Source organism: Chionomys nivalis, chromosome 7 (assembly GCF_950005125.1).
Source record: "Chionomys nivalis chromosome 7, mChiNiv1.1, whole genome shotgun sequence".
Classification (NCBI taxonomy): Eukaryota; Metazoa; Chordata; class Mammalia; order Rodentia; family Cricetidae; genus Chionomys; species Chionomys nivalis.
In genome coordinates, this window is record NC_080092.1 from 79480777 (window position 1) to 79495472 (window position 14696).

The window sequence follows — 14696 nt, forward strand, 5'->3', positions numbered from 1 at the left end:
GGGATAGAAAGAGAAATAGCCAACATTTAATGGAAGGACCCAGGCTATTGCTTCAAAATGACTCCATAGAGAGAGCTCTAGATTTATCCCATACAACCTGTCTTGATTCTTAAAGCCACTTGGAGAAAAGCCTTGTGGCTCCCACAGCTTCAGAGACTATGGGTATTTGCCACGTGAAGGCATAGACCTGTAATCCCAGATATGCCGGAGGCAGAGGCAGGGAGATGGCAAATTTAAGTCCCACCTGGGATGAAACAAGTAAGGGTGGGGGAAGAGCATAGAGCATGCAGGAAAGCCCCCAGTACCCCCAAAGTTACTTTTGGTGGAGGGGATATGCACTAGTACAGATAAACAATGGTTGAGGTAGCAAAGGTCAGCAGGGTCCAGGCTTGTCATTGCATCATTCCCGGAAACAAGACTTCTTGAGTCTTCCTTATTTGTTCTGTTCCTGTGTTGGCTTCATTCTATATCCAAAGAAGGAATCTAGAAGGCAAGGCTGTGGCTTTTTACCTTCACGTGCCAATTGCCAAAACCAATCCCAGAACTTGTCTGACTGGCTCTACGGAGGCACAGAGATAAACAAGGCTTGAGTAAACAAAAGAAAAACCTGCCCATCCATCACGTGGGTAGGCAAGCAAGGTAGGACGTCTTTGTGGGCACTCGCTAAATCAGTTCCCATCCCAGCGATAATGCAAAATATCCTTCCAGAGAAATGTGCCTTATTATCATGTTGGTAGCAGCGACTCAGGGAAGGAGAAGAATAAAAGATGGGGACCCACTGTAGTAGTAAGAAACTAAGTACCTTAAGGGACTGGGGGTTTCTTAAACCTTTCGGACAGGAGCATACTCTGGCCTCTCTTTCATGTATGTGGGTCACTCTCATCACCTTGGGATGTTAAACTTTGGCGAGTCTGGTGATATAACAAGGTTGCACATGCTCGTGAGAAGAAATGACCTTCCCGTCTTTGATCTCCTTGGTGAGGGTGCATATCTTAACCAGGATCCGGGATGGGGGTCCAGATGCACGGCAGGGTTTGTGAATCCCAGGGAGTGAAGATGGTGTATAAACTGGGGTGAAACACTCCATAGCTCTGGCCTGATGGGATGGCTCGCATTTGGTGGCACATGGGTTACAGGGAAGCCTAAGTAGAAACAGCAACAGCAACAATAACAATAACAACAACAACAACAACAACAACAACAGAATTTCAGCAGTGATTAAGGAAGGCCAATACTAGCTATGGAGAAGATGGGAGTGGTTAAGCTTTCGATACTTGTCACTCAAAATAAGCACTGCTAAATGCCTATTCATTCATTTTGTGCTGTGGTTAGTAGAAGAACCAGAATCGGAGCAGATCTCTTGGAAGACAGCCTCCTGGCTTGAGAAGTATCACCTGGGAGAAGCTTATCCACTAGCCCCATGGCAACCGCACTGCACCAGCAGTCAAAGGCAGGGGCGGGGCTCTGCTCTCTTGTTTGCTAGTGGGCGATGTTGGGTGAACCAGTCAGCCCTCCTGAACTTTAGTTTTGCGTGGGCGGAGTGGCCATAATGGGAACTAAACTCGCAGATCAACGCGGGCGCGCAGCAAGTGGAGGGGCTTGCTATCTGGAAAATGGAGACGAGCTAGATAATTTTCTCGGGTGGGGAAAGTTTTCATACAGTTAGTGGTGATCTGAATGCCACTTATGGGGGAGTCTTGAGTACATCACCAGAAAGTGTCAGAGTACCCACTGAGTGTCTCTAAGTTGTTGTTGTTTGTTTGATTTTAGAAAATTGGACTAGCCAGCAGTTTGCAGTACACTCTTACAATAGGTGATTTTTATTGGACAACTGGTGGCCTTTTGGCATATTCTAGTTCCTTAAAGAAAAAGCACCACTTAGCGTTTGCACTTGTGTGGTGTGCGCATGCCCATAAAGAGAGCACAGTGGGCAGAGGCGACGGGTTCTTTTGGGGTTGTCGTATCCTTTGCAATTTTAATGAAGCTTTTGCGGGGTTCATTTGGCCTGTATTACTTCAAAGAACTCAGGGCTAGCTGAGTTCTTTATGGGTCGGTAGGTTGGCTTATTTATCATTAAAACAAAACAAAAAGTTTATTTGTAAAAGAAAGGATCCTGAAACATACATGCCAGCATGCTCCTGTTGGGGTGAAGGGCAACATCTAGACAGAGTTGGGGGTTTCAGCCTGAGCTCTGTGGTCTCATATGGGACTAGGGTTTACTTTCTTTCTTTTTTTTTTAATATTTATTTATTATTTATACAATATTCTTTCTGTGTGTATGCTTGCAGGCCAGAAGAGGGCACCAGACCTCATTACAGATGGTTGTGAGCCACCATGTGGTTGTTGGGAATTGAACTCAGGACCTTTGGAAGAGCAAGCAATGCTCTTAACCGCTGAGCCATCTCTCCAGCCCCAGGGTTGTACTTTCTTATTTCAGCAAAGAACCATGTTCATCTTTGACTAATGGTTCTAACCGTCCTGGTGTCACGACCCTTTAACACAATTCCTCCTCTCGTGGTGACCCCAACCATAAAATTGGTTTTATTGCTGTTTCATAACTGTAATTTTGTTACTGTTATGAATCTTATTGTAAATATTTGGTATTTCTGAGTTCTTGGGAGACCCCTGTGAAAAGGTTGTTTGGCCCCCAAGAGATCACGGCCCACCCAGAGGTTAAGAACTGCTGTCTTAGTAGGATGCAACCTGTAAAGAATTAATTCGGTATGTTGCTCTTCAAACCAGTTTAGTTCTACCTGCATCTCAAATTGGAACTAGGTTACAACTGTAGGTCTTTAGAGACTATTTGATAATCACCTTCCAGATTTTCTCATCATTGACAAGGAGATCAAAGCATTGTTCTCTAATGCCCTGCCCCCATCCCCACCTGTGTGCATGTGTGCATGCTTGTGAGTGTGCGTGCACGTGTGCATGTGTGTGTATCTTGCTCATGTATATTGTTTTAATTTTACATACCTGCCATCAAAGCTCTCCAGAAGGCTTCGGTAGGTGGCAATTTCACACTCCAGCCGGGATTTGGTGTCCAGCAGAACTTCATATTCCTGGTTCTGTCTTTCCAGGGCACTCCGGATATCTGCCACCTGAGCTTCCAGGTTATGGATCAGACTCTGGATCTGGGCCAGCAGGGTTGTGTAGCGGGCCTCCGTCTCAGTGAGGATACATTCCTGGGAATCTCTCTGTGGGAGGGGTGGAAGATAAATTCAAAAGATGACGCTCTTCAAATTCCCTTAAGGTTATTGTTAAGGCCATTTTAAACAATAGTTTCTTTGTGACCATGTTAATGGCTCTCTGAGTCCTTTATCAATCACATCCTAGCCAAATACCTCCAAGATAAAAATGATAATATTGCTTTCCTTTATCCTCTCATTTTTACCCCTACCCTTTGCCACTTAATCTCTTACTCTTTGGTGAGAGAGGAAAAAAAATCTGCCTCACTTTACTGAAGCTCAGGCATTAAAATCATACCAGGACACGTCATTCAGCCAGCATCTGAGTCTTTCAAAGGAAGTGAGCAATGTTTACCTATAGGCATTTCCCTCAGTGGGTCAGTTCCTTTCTAAGTAAAACATGAATGTCGGAATTCGAATGCGTCAAGTTCTTTCTTGTAAGATAATGGTGCGATTTTAGGTTTTAATAACCCTGGTTATTCATATGATTATCTGAGTTTTTATAGATGAGAAAAATTACGTTCAGTGAGTTGGCCAACATCACCGGACTACTAGGGCATGAAACCTGTGGCAAGGTTTTCTCAATGCCCCTCCTAGAGGACATCTGAGCACTATCTTATTTCAGAGACACAGTCTTAGGAAGCAGAGGTGGTGCTGGTTCTGGGATCTGATCCGAACTCAATTTTTTGGTGACTTTGAGAAGGTCACTCACTGCTTTTCAATCTCAGCGTTTCTATCCATGAACTAGGTGTGGATCTGGCTTGGGAAAGTCTCCCATGTTCTGGGACCTCATCAGTAAAGTTGGCTAATGATTTACACCGTGTCTTTCAGAACCTTGTTTCCGAATTCCAATATGCTACTTTATAGTAATGCCTTGCGTAAAATAAATCCAGTGCTCTGCTGGTATTTCCAAATGGGTTTTCCGTGGGTCATGATCACTATGACACACCCCTGGGGGAGAAAGAGTTTTCACAGTCAAATAAGTTCTGGAATGCTGAATGCAGCATATCTCCTTGGAGATCCATGGTGTGAGCCACCTTGCAGGCTAGCTTGTGGAGAGGCTAGCCTTCATTTCACCCAACATTTCCAGAACTGACTTGACCATGCAGGTCTTTTCTAGCCATAGACCCTTTAACCGACAAGGACACAGCCTGAGAAATAGTGGAGCACTCAGACATCAGGGACCGTTGCCACCAGTGTAAGGTTAGGCTTGGTAAAACCTCCTGGGTACCATTCGGTGCTGGGCCTGCAGTTCAACCTCGAGGGCATTCATGGTACGTCTCAGTTCTATGATGTCCTTCTGGCAGCATTGCTGTTGTTGAGAGCTGGTCACTACTTGTTGGTTCAGTTCCTCCATCTGAAACACAAAGATTCCAGGCATTTTGCAAGGAAGCAGGACTCGCAGACTGACTCCTAGAAATGTCAGCGTATTGTTTTTGACTTGTTTGCTCTCCCCTTACCTGTGTATTGAACCACTGTTCTACATCTTTACGGTTTGTCTCCACAATGGACTCGTACCGACATCTCATTTCTTGTAGAATCTGATTCAGGTCAACAGCAGGGGCAGCTGTTACTTCAATGTTGACTCTGTCCCCGAGCTGGCACTGTAAGGAATTGATTTCCTATGGAGAGAGAAAGAATGTGAAGTTGTTTAGTGAATAGATGACCCTTCCTCACCGTGTTTTTTGTTTCAATCTGACAGAAATAATTTAGTTTAATTGGGTCTGGAAAACAGCTCACAACAAAGGGGCCCATGATTTATAGGTGTTATTGAGGTACCCTACAATGATTTCAGGTATGACTCCGTGCACAAATATGTGCAGAAAAAGATCTTGTGACTAACAAGATCAGAGTTTCATAAATTTTAAGATCATTGCTAGAGATGAAAAATGGGGACAGTAACACGGAGGTGGGCTTTGTATGGAAAGACTACCATCTCCGTGGTGCCCGTATGAACTTGTGCCAGAACTGGCTTGTGCCAGAATGGGCTTTTTCCAAAAGGAGGTGGCAGAAGTCTGTTCAAGGATTTCTACAAAAGCTGGTGAAGATGAGAAAATTGGGATGATGGAGAATATTCTACCCACGTGGCATTAGATGTAGGATAGTAAGCTGATGGTATGGGCCGTAACAGTATACCATGGCTAAGAAATGGAGGCATGTCTAGTGGTGATACACTTTGTTATACACAACTCAGAGAAACTGATGTTAAATGTAGGGGTTAACTTGTGCTGACTCTTGGCCTTTTTCTCACCTCTTCATGGTTGGTTTTGAGACACAGAAGTTCCTCTGTCAGAGACTGGACTCGTGCCTCTAGGTCAGCCTTGCTCAGAGTCAGCACATCCAAGATCTGCTTCAGGCTCTTGGCATCGGCTTCCACGAGCTGGCGGATGGATAACTCAGCTTCGTAGCTTTAAAGGCCAGAAAGACAAAAAAGGCATTAGAAAGCAGACATACAAGCTCAGCAGAACTTCCGGCTTCATTCTCCTTTGGGACGCTCACTGAGTGTGTCTCTATGGGAGACTTTGTTCCTTTTAGAAGCGAAACCATTTGATCCATATCATGACTTAGTCTGCCAGAGTGGTGCCACTTTGCTGCCCTTTGAGACAGAGGGAGTTTATTTTCTTTCCTTTGCTCCCAAAGGCGACACAGTGTAAGAAAACCATTGGGTTTGGATTCACGAAGCTTGGTTTGTATTTTTGGCTTTGTCTCATATTACAAACTTTTGTGTAGGTTCCTTCCTCATTATACCAAGGTTTTCTTGCCTGGAACAAGATTGCGAGCTATTGGCCCTACCTGTCTCCCTGAGGGCAATCCTATGGGGCTGCATGCCATCCCTGCAGGTGCTGTGTACAGTGTGAGGGCTGTTAATCTCAATCAGTTGAATCTGAAGGTCTTTTCTGGGTTGGTGCTGATAGGCTATGGCTTAGTGGATGCAGGGACAGCCTCACGGGGAATGTTTAAGTCAGACTCGGGGTGAACCCTATCACCGGCGACAGTGCTGGGCAGGCTTACTTGGCTCTCAAGTCATCTGCAGCCAGTTTGGTGTTGTCAATTTGTGAGACCAGTCTGGAATTCTCAGCCTTGGTACACAAGATCTAGAATTAAGAGATTGAACACACAAATGAGACCAACACCAAGATCCCCTACTTTAAGAAAGGTGTGCTCCAGTTAGCAGAAGACTAGTTAGAATTCTCCTGAATCTTCTGAGAGATGCTTAAAAGACGTGAAAAATACTGTGTATGTTGTTTTTTTTTTAATGAAAATATTGCCCTCTTTTCTGATTTTTCCCCATTACTATAACATACTAAAAAGCAAAGAGTCGAGGCATATTTTCTCAGAGTCTAGAATGGTGGCTGGAACATTTTTGTTGGTGTTCAGTAAACATTTGTTGAAAAAAAATAAGAATTGAGCAAACCCAGGTGTGTAGCAGCAAGCACTGGGCAGGAAACTGAGGTCTGGTATAGAGACACACTATTTAAATACCGTGAAGATGACAAGATGGATATTAAAGGTCCCAGTAAAGCAGTAACCAGATAAACAGCTAAAACTATTTGGAGACTTTAAAAAGCAAAATAACTTCTCAGAGCCCTGTTCTCTTATTTTTGTTTAAGATATGACCATTGAAATCTTATTAGCTTTCAATCCTGAGTTATAAAATGGCAGAACACACAATAAAAAAAGATATAGAACACATACGTATTATCTCAAGATGAATTTCACTGAAGGAATTCCTTCTTTCCTTCTTTTCTTCCCTCCCTCCCTCCCTCCTTCCCACTCTCTCTTCCTCTCTCCTTCCCTCCTTCCTTCCTTCTTTCCTTCCTCATTTATTTTGGTTTTTCCAGACAGGGTTCCCTGTGAAGCTCTGACTGTCCTGGAACTCACTCTTTAGACCAGGTTGACTTCGAACTCAGAGAACCACCTGCCTCTGCCTCCCAAGTGCTGGGATTAAAGGCATGTACCACAACAGTTAACCTCTTTTTTTTCCCATTCTTAAAAACATATCAGCAGCCGGGCGGTGGTGGCGCACGCCTTTAATCCCAGCACTCGGGAGGCAGAGGCAGGCGGATCTCTGTGAGTTCGAGACCAGTCCGATCTACAAGAGCTAGTTCCAGGACAGGCTCCAAAACCACAGAGAAACCCTGTCTCGAAAAACCAAAAAAAAAAAAAAAAAAAACCAAAAAAAAAAAAAAACCAAAAAAACATATCAGCATTGAAGTTTCTAGAAGGACTAAAATCTAACAGATAACCACGGTTTAGAGACCATTAACTCATAGTTTGATTCAGCACTCTGCCGGGTTATTACCTTCTGCTGCAGGCCCTCGATGGTGGTGTAATAGGATAGGTAGTCGGGGCACAGAACAGGGAGGGCCTTGCCACACTCCTTCTGGATCTTATCTTCTAGTTCCGAGTTCTCCCCTTCCAGCATCCGCACCTTTTCCAGGTAGCTAGCGAGGCGTTCGTTCAGAATCTGCATGGTCTCTTTCTCGTGGCTATTAATACCGTCCCCGCACCAGCCGTAGTCTTCCAGACAGGGATGGAAGTCATAGACTCTTATCAAGTAGTTAGGGGTGCGATAAAGGCAAGGGGTGCGTCGACAGCCCTGGCCCTGGGGAGTTCTTTGGCCACCATGGCAACAGCTGTTGTCAGAAGAACTGGTCAGAAAATTTGTATTCCCAGGGCAGTTTGGGGAGGCAGCTGAAGAAGAAATCGTGACTGTGGAGCCCGTGGTATCCATGATGTGTGTCCAGCTTCGGGTTGTCTTAGAGTTTGTGGTCACCACCCGAAGCACCCTCAACTGGTCCTAAATGCCAAGCCTATGGCTTTTCTTCTTTGAAGTGCTTATATAGCCTTCCTTCCAGGTGGTGACACCAGAGGTGGGGTGTTTTCCTTTCTAATGTTTATGTCGAACCCCACAGGAACATCTCATTAATCTGCTTTTTACTCGCCTGGGAAGAGTTACTTGTCTCATAAAAATGTGCGTTTAGGTGGTTACTAAGTTATTACCCATCGCAACTACTGCTTGTCATTGGGCCCAGAGCTTCACGTTGGGTCTTCAAAAGGAGCTGCCCTCACGCTCTTCCCAGCAGCCCTTATGAAACAGACGTGAGTGTGTTACGATCTTTAAATCCTTGTTGACCTCTCTAGCTGACATTCAGCCTCACCAGGAATGAGTGCAACCCTCTTTTCCTTTCTTCTTTAGAAAAGGGAAACTATTAACATCTGATAATTATTGGAGAACTCGGAAACCAGCATTTCACTTTGGTTTTGATCTGAACAGCTCAGTTCCCTATTTTTATCACTCAGACATGGTGAATATGGATTAAAATGTTCAAACAGGACTCTGCAGGTCCAGTTGCTGGGATTATGTTAAGAGCTTTCCTGATAAGCTTCAAGTTTAACAAGGTGCTTCTTAGGAAAGACACTGAGAATTTTTTGATTGCCTACAGCCCATATTTTATAACAGTTTTATTGCTCAGTGTTTACATGTTACATGAATTCTGTTGGGCTTGATTTGATGTTGAAGGCAGGCGTGTTCTTCCTGAGGAAAACAGCACTTTCATCATTTCTAAGAAGTTACTTGATTCCGGTGTTTCATGGAGGCTGTAAGAGAGAATGGTTTTCTCACTTTTCCCACCTTCTAGACATGACTCACACCTGATATGCTTGGATTAATGTCACTTAAAGGTCCATGTGTCATTGGCTTGGTCAATCAATATGGTTGCTATGGGGAGATGGTAAATCTTTAGGAGGTAGGGAGGAAGTTAGATCAATGAGGGTATGTCTGTGGAGGAGATCTTGGGCCCTAGCGCTGTCCTTTCTGCCCTAGTTTGCCTCCTATTGCCATGGGAAACACCACAACCAGAAGCAAAGTTGATAAAGAAAGGGTTTATCTTATTTATTTTTGTTTTGTTTTCTGTTTCTTTGAGACAGAGTTTCTCTGTAGCTTTGGAGCCTGCCTTGGAACCAGCTCTTGTAGACTAGGCTGGCCTCGAACTTCCAGACATCTGCCTGCCTCTGCCTCCTGATTAAAGGTGTGCTCCACCATGCCTGGCTTCATCCTACATCTTACAGTCTATCATGAAGGGAAGTCAGGCCGGGAACTCAAGCCAGAACCTGGAGGTCTGAACCGAAACAGAGGCCATGGAGGAACACTGCTTACTGTCGTGTTCTCTGGGTTCACGGTAAGCTGCCTTTCTTATACCTCTCAGGATCACCTGCCCAGGAGTGGCACTGCCCACAGAAGGATGGACCCTTCCATATCAATCACTAATCAAGAAAATGAGCACCAGACATGCCTACAGGTCTATCTGACAGAGGCACTTCGGTTGAGGTTCTCTCTTTTTAGATGACAATAGCTGTTTGGGTGTCAAAAACGAACCAGCACACTCCCTTTCCTCCTGGCTGCCATGAATCAGGCAGGCTCCTCCACCAAACACTTCCATTGTGATGTGCTCCACAGCGAGACAACTCACTATGGTCTGCAACCTGTATAAGAATGAGCCAAAACAAACGTTTCCTCCTTCAAGGTGGTTCACATACGTGATGGAAATCTGATGAATATAACATCCTTGGTCTGTGGTTCTCTTCCAGCTTCAAAACCAAAAGGGACCCTTGAGTTTTGCTAACATCACACCACTCTGGCACAGCTTCCACCTCTCTGACCCATTTAAGGACCCTGTGAGTACAGTGGGACCACCCAAATAATCCAGCATAATCAGATAATTAGTGACTTTATGTCCCTTTTCCCACGTAGCATAATAGATAACAGGCTCCAAGGTTAGGTGATGGCCACATTTGCAAGGAACCCCATAGTTCTGAATAGTAGCAGCCAACATAAAATTATAGTAATCCATTTTGTTTCAAAGGTACAATATTTGCATGAACAGCATGTTTAACTTCAGCTAAGGACAGAAAACCAGAATAAAAAGGAAGGTATGTCGTGCTCTTGGATGAAAACACAGTTTACACCACTAAATAAAATCTCAGCTGTGTCTGTGTTCATTTAATTCACATACCAAAAATGTATTCAGATCCTCTCAAAAATAAATGTTTTTGTTCTCAACCAGATAATGATATTTTGAAGATTTATGAGAGACATCAGTCAGGGAAACAGAAATAGTCCTTTCAAGATATTACAATAAAATGCAAAACTTTAATACTTAAAATAGCATGTTGTTGACGTGTGACTAGTCAGACCAATGCAATAGACTGGACAGCCTGTGAAAAGAGTCCCAAGCAGATTTGGATTTAGTATGCGATAATCAGAATGTTTAAAACCAATGGAGAAAATACTGAAGTCACTTAGACTGTCAGCCACTCTCTGGGGACAATTCTGGATCATCATGCAGAGACGATGAGTGCAGTCTCCCAAGGGGCAGACATGAAACACACAGATAAAGGAAAATGGCAGAAATTCCCAACAGTAAAACTCAGTGGAGGGACTAGGCAGGAAGAGCGTAGAAGATGACTGAGGATCCAGCCTAGGTAGAATGAAGAGGAACTACAGGACAAGGCTGGCTAGGTCAAGGGCATCCAGGCAACTATTGCCAGGCAACCAAAAACTTGAATTTGTTCCACAGGAATCATTAAAAAGTTCTGCATGTTAAACTATTGTGTTTGTTGGCTATCTTAAGAGTCCCCAAAATTTTGCTTGTTGACTGTCTCAAGACTGATAAAGAAACGCATCAAGATAGGTTATGTAGACTAGCCATGGCATAGCCAGAATGCTGAAAATGAAAAAAAATGAGCGGGCGGTGGAAAACTGACAGTGGCAAATCCCCACTGTTCTTTGACAATGAAAAGAGGGCAGCCGGCGCCTCTGTGGAAGAAGAGCTTCAGAACTATGAGGAAGAGGGATTTCATGGGTGGAAAACACACGTGCTTACAGGGAAAGGAAAACTGACCACGTAATAACTAAGATATGGAAGAGTCCAGAGTAGGAGTTAATGGATGGATTGCGGCTTTGCAGGAATCAAAGGGGAATCCGTCTGATTGCGCAAAATAAGGAAATGAGTCATGAGAGAATCGGCTTGCAAGGAGAGAAGCAGTAAGATGAAGAGAAGCGATAATTTCCAGACTTTCCTATTTTGGTCCTGAAAGTAACAAATCAATTTGTGGACTTTATATAAAAGCACATTAAAAGAAAGAAGCTATCGTGCCGATCTACAGATTGCGAAAGAAAGCTACTGTTCGCACTGCTATGTGTCTCCTTCTGGACTTTACACAACTTTGAGATTATGAAATGACTCAAATGTTAAAGTCAAGCTTATCAATATCTTATAGGTTCTTAATTTTGAGTTGCTCTTACAAAGCCCTTCCTTGTTCTGAAGTGTTAGGTGAATTCTTCATTTTCTTTTTAGCCTGTTTGTGACTTACATTTCATATTTGAAATCTTGATCTATTTGGAATTTGAATGTATGAGAAAAGTAGTGAATGTTCATGTGTACGGTTGCAACACAGATTATAATTTTATAGCCCCCAGAGGTTTAAACACACACACACACACACTCCCACAATCATCACCCAGATTAAGAGATAAAACAGCAGACACCAGCCTTGTAACTTCCTTTCTGGTTTTTTTTTTCCTGCTAAATCACCCCAGTCACAGTGGCCCCTACATCAGATACTCAACACTGTAGGCAAGCCTTGTGTGTTCTTGAGGTTTATATAAATATAATCATATTGTTTATACTTCCTTGTCCCTGAGATCTTCATCTCATCAGGTATCCGAGATTCATCCGTGCTCTGATAACTCATTATTGCTGCTGCCTACTATTCTCCTGCCTCAGCTTAGATGGTGCTCTGTGAGAACAGCTGGAATATTTTTATTTTCCTTCTATTAAAAATATAGCCTTTGTGAGATGTTTTGACCAAGGCTTCTCTGTGTGTGCATATAGTCCTTTCTCTTGGGAGCCTAGCTAGATGTCCTAGGAAAGGGATTTTGCCAGAAGATACTGATACATGTACAAATTCAAAATACAAGTATGTGTTTATATATAATGTTGATATATTAAGTCTTTGTTTCACTTCTAGAGAGAATAGAATTTCATTATAAAAACACTAAATGAGAAATTCAGAACATATATAATATGTTTATGTATTATGTATTTAAAATGTAATATATTGTACTTTATATTTAATAAGAAATGAACAAGGAGGGAATGTTTTCACTCAGTCTATGACTTCTTAATTTTCTTAGCTATTTGTTTTCATCCATAAAATGTTTTAAGGGCAATGGAGTCCAATCTACATTTAAAAATGTTCTCTGTGTGGTGAGCAGTCTTTGCCTATTATTAAAGCTTTGGCTTGTTAACATCACACTTAAATATTCCATTTATCCCAAAGAGCAGCTTAGCTTTTCTCCTCTATGGGGTGCAAGGGAAGATGAACATTCCCATCCTATGACAGTCAGACAAAATGTTATCAAATCTTTGATTTTTTTAAAATCACAAGTATTCTTCCTGCATGCATGTCTGTGCAACGTGTATGTGCCTGGTGCCCAGAGAGGACAGAAGGGGGCATTGGATCTCCTGGAATTGGAGTTACAGGTGGTTGTGGGCCACCATGTGGGTGCTGGAAACCAAGCCCCCATCCTCAGAAAGAGCAACAAGTGCTCTTAACCACTGAGCCATCTATCCAGACCCGAAGTCAAGATCCTGAAGTATGTTCCAAGTTCTGGGCTTCTATGTGTTTTCTCTTCTTTCAGTCTTATAATTTTGGGGTTTTAAAGTAGTAAAGTTTACGTCCAACATCTCTCCTGTAAGAGCAAAGCTGAGAGAGAGAAATGGCAGGCATTGTCTTCACAGCTGTGTTCTGCGCAGAGACCTCTGGGTGTGGGGCTGTGCAGGACCAAGGAAGATGGCTTAACAGTCAGCCTGCGGTGGGTAGCTGAGGGCTCAGCAGGGCCTTGCTCCTTCTGTAGAGCCAGTAAGGGCTCCTCGAATTGCAAACACAATCGTGTCTTCAATAAAAAATATTATCAGTTAGCAATGGACGGTACAGACGAAGATGGGATCATAGTACCTTGAAACTAAAAAATTCCCATCACCCCGTGACACCGTGGCCACTGTGATGTCCTATGCAGTGTTTGTGCTGACGCTGGGCAAGCCGACGGTGCTATCAGCATTATAGCACACTCGAGTCTATGTAGGGCATGATTATAAGCTATTCACTGGGTCACCAATTTACTATTCTGTTTCTTTAATGATCGTTTTAGAATACATTCTTTCTATATATAGAACAGCTTACTATAAAGCTTTATGCTCGCCAGGAGTGATGGTACATGCTTGTAATTCCATCACTTGGGTGGCTAACGTGGGAGGATTGTGAGTCTGAGGAGAGCCTGGGCTACATGGCTATACAATGTCTCAAAGGCAGAACAACTGCGAAACTCCCATAAAGTAGGATGTCGTGTTCCATAGCAGCAGCCCCGTTTAGCTTATGTTTCCCAGATTTTTTATTACCTCAAGAGGCCTGACTGGCCAGTCACCAAAGTTTGCATAACTACACTCTGATGTTCACAAAATGAAAACTATTGCCTAGCAACGTATTATTCAAACATAACTCCCGCTGTGAAGTAAGACCTGACTGTCCTGAATACACACTGAGAGGAACTCAGTCATGAGTTCTCCACAAGTCATGAATACTTTTCTTTTTTTTATTTTTTTTTTTTAGTTTTTCGAGGCAGGGTTTCTCTGTAGCTTTGGAGCCTGTCCTGGAACTAGCTCTTTTTTTTTTTTAATTAATTAATTTATTTAATTATTAAAGATTTCTGCCTCTTCCCCGCCACCACCTCCCATTCCCTCCCCCTCCCCCAATCAAGTCTTCCTTCCTCCTCAGCCCAAAGAGCAAGCAGGTTTCTCTGCCCTGTGGGAGGTCCAAGGACCACCCACCTCCATCCAGGTCTATTAAGGTGAGCATCCAAACTACCTGGGCTCCCACAAAGCCATTACGTGCAATAGGATCAAGGACCCATTGCCATTGTTCTTCAGTTCTCAGTAGTCCTCATTGTCCATTATGTTCAGCGAGACCGGTTTTGTCCCATGCTTTTTCAGTCCCCGGCCAGCTGGCCTTGGTGAGTTCCCGATAGACCATCCCCATTGCCTCCGTGTGTGGGTGCACCCCTCGCAGTCCTGAGTTCCTTGCTCGTGCTCACTCTCCTTCTGTTCCTCCTTTGGATCGTGAGACTTCAGTCCAGTGCTCCAATGTTGGTCTCTGTCTCTCTCTTCTTTCATCGCCTGATGAAGGTTAATATTCAGGGGGATGAAACCCAGGATAGCCAAAACAATCTTATACAATAAAGGATCGTCTGGAGGCATTACCATCCCTGACTTCAAACTCTATTATAGAGCTACAGTACTGAAAACGGCTTGGTACTGGCATAAAAACAGAGAAGTCGACCAATGGAATAGAATAGAAGACCCTGACTTTAGCCCACAAACCTATGAACACCTGATTTTCGATAATGGAACTAGCTCTTGTAGACCAGGCTGGCCTTGAACTCTCAGAGAT

At 43.5% G+C, this 14696-nt stretch overlaps 1 protein-coding gene across 1 annotated transcript; it reads right to left on the minus strand.

Moving 5' to 3' along the window:
• Window positions 1-895: 895 nt before the first annotated feature.
• Window positions 896-7920, minus strand: Krt39 (keratin 39). Its single transcript, XM_057775551.1, has 7 exons — window positions 7489-7920; window positions 6198-6280; window positions 5437-5593; window positions 4646-4807; window positions 4417-4542; window positions 2974-3194; window positions 896-1142 (listed from the first exon to the last, which is right to left on the minus strand). The coding sequence occupies exons 1-7, from the start codon at window positions 7918-7920 to the stop codon at window positions 896-898; spliced, it is 1428 nt and encodes a 475-aa protein (XP_057631534.1).
• Window positions 7921-14696: the final 6776 nt, after the last annotated feature.

Excerpts from the sequence above, each read along its gene's own strand:
- Krt39 (XM_057775551.1), bottom strand. The coding sequence starts at position 7,920 with ATGGATACCACGGGCTCCACAGTCACGATTTCTTCTTCAGCTGCCTCC. Across the intron at positions 4,808-5,436 it reads TCAAAACCAACCATGAAGAG|GAAATCAATTCCTTACAGTG; the intron begins GTGAGAAAAAGG and ends CTCTCTCCATAG. Across the intron at positions 4,543-4,645 it reads AACAGTGGTTCAATACACAG|ATGGAGGAACTGAACCAACA; the intron begins GTAAGGGGAGAG and ends TTTGTGTTTCAG.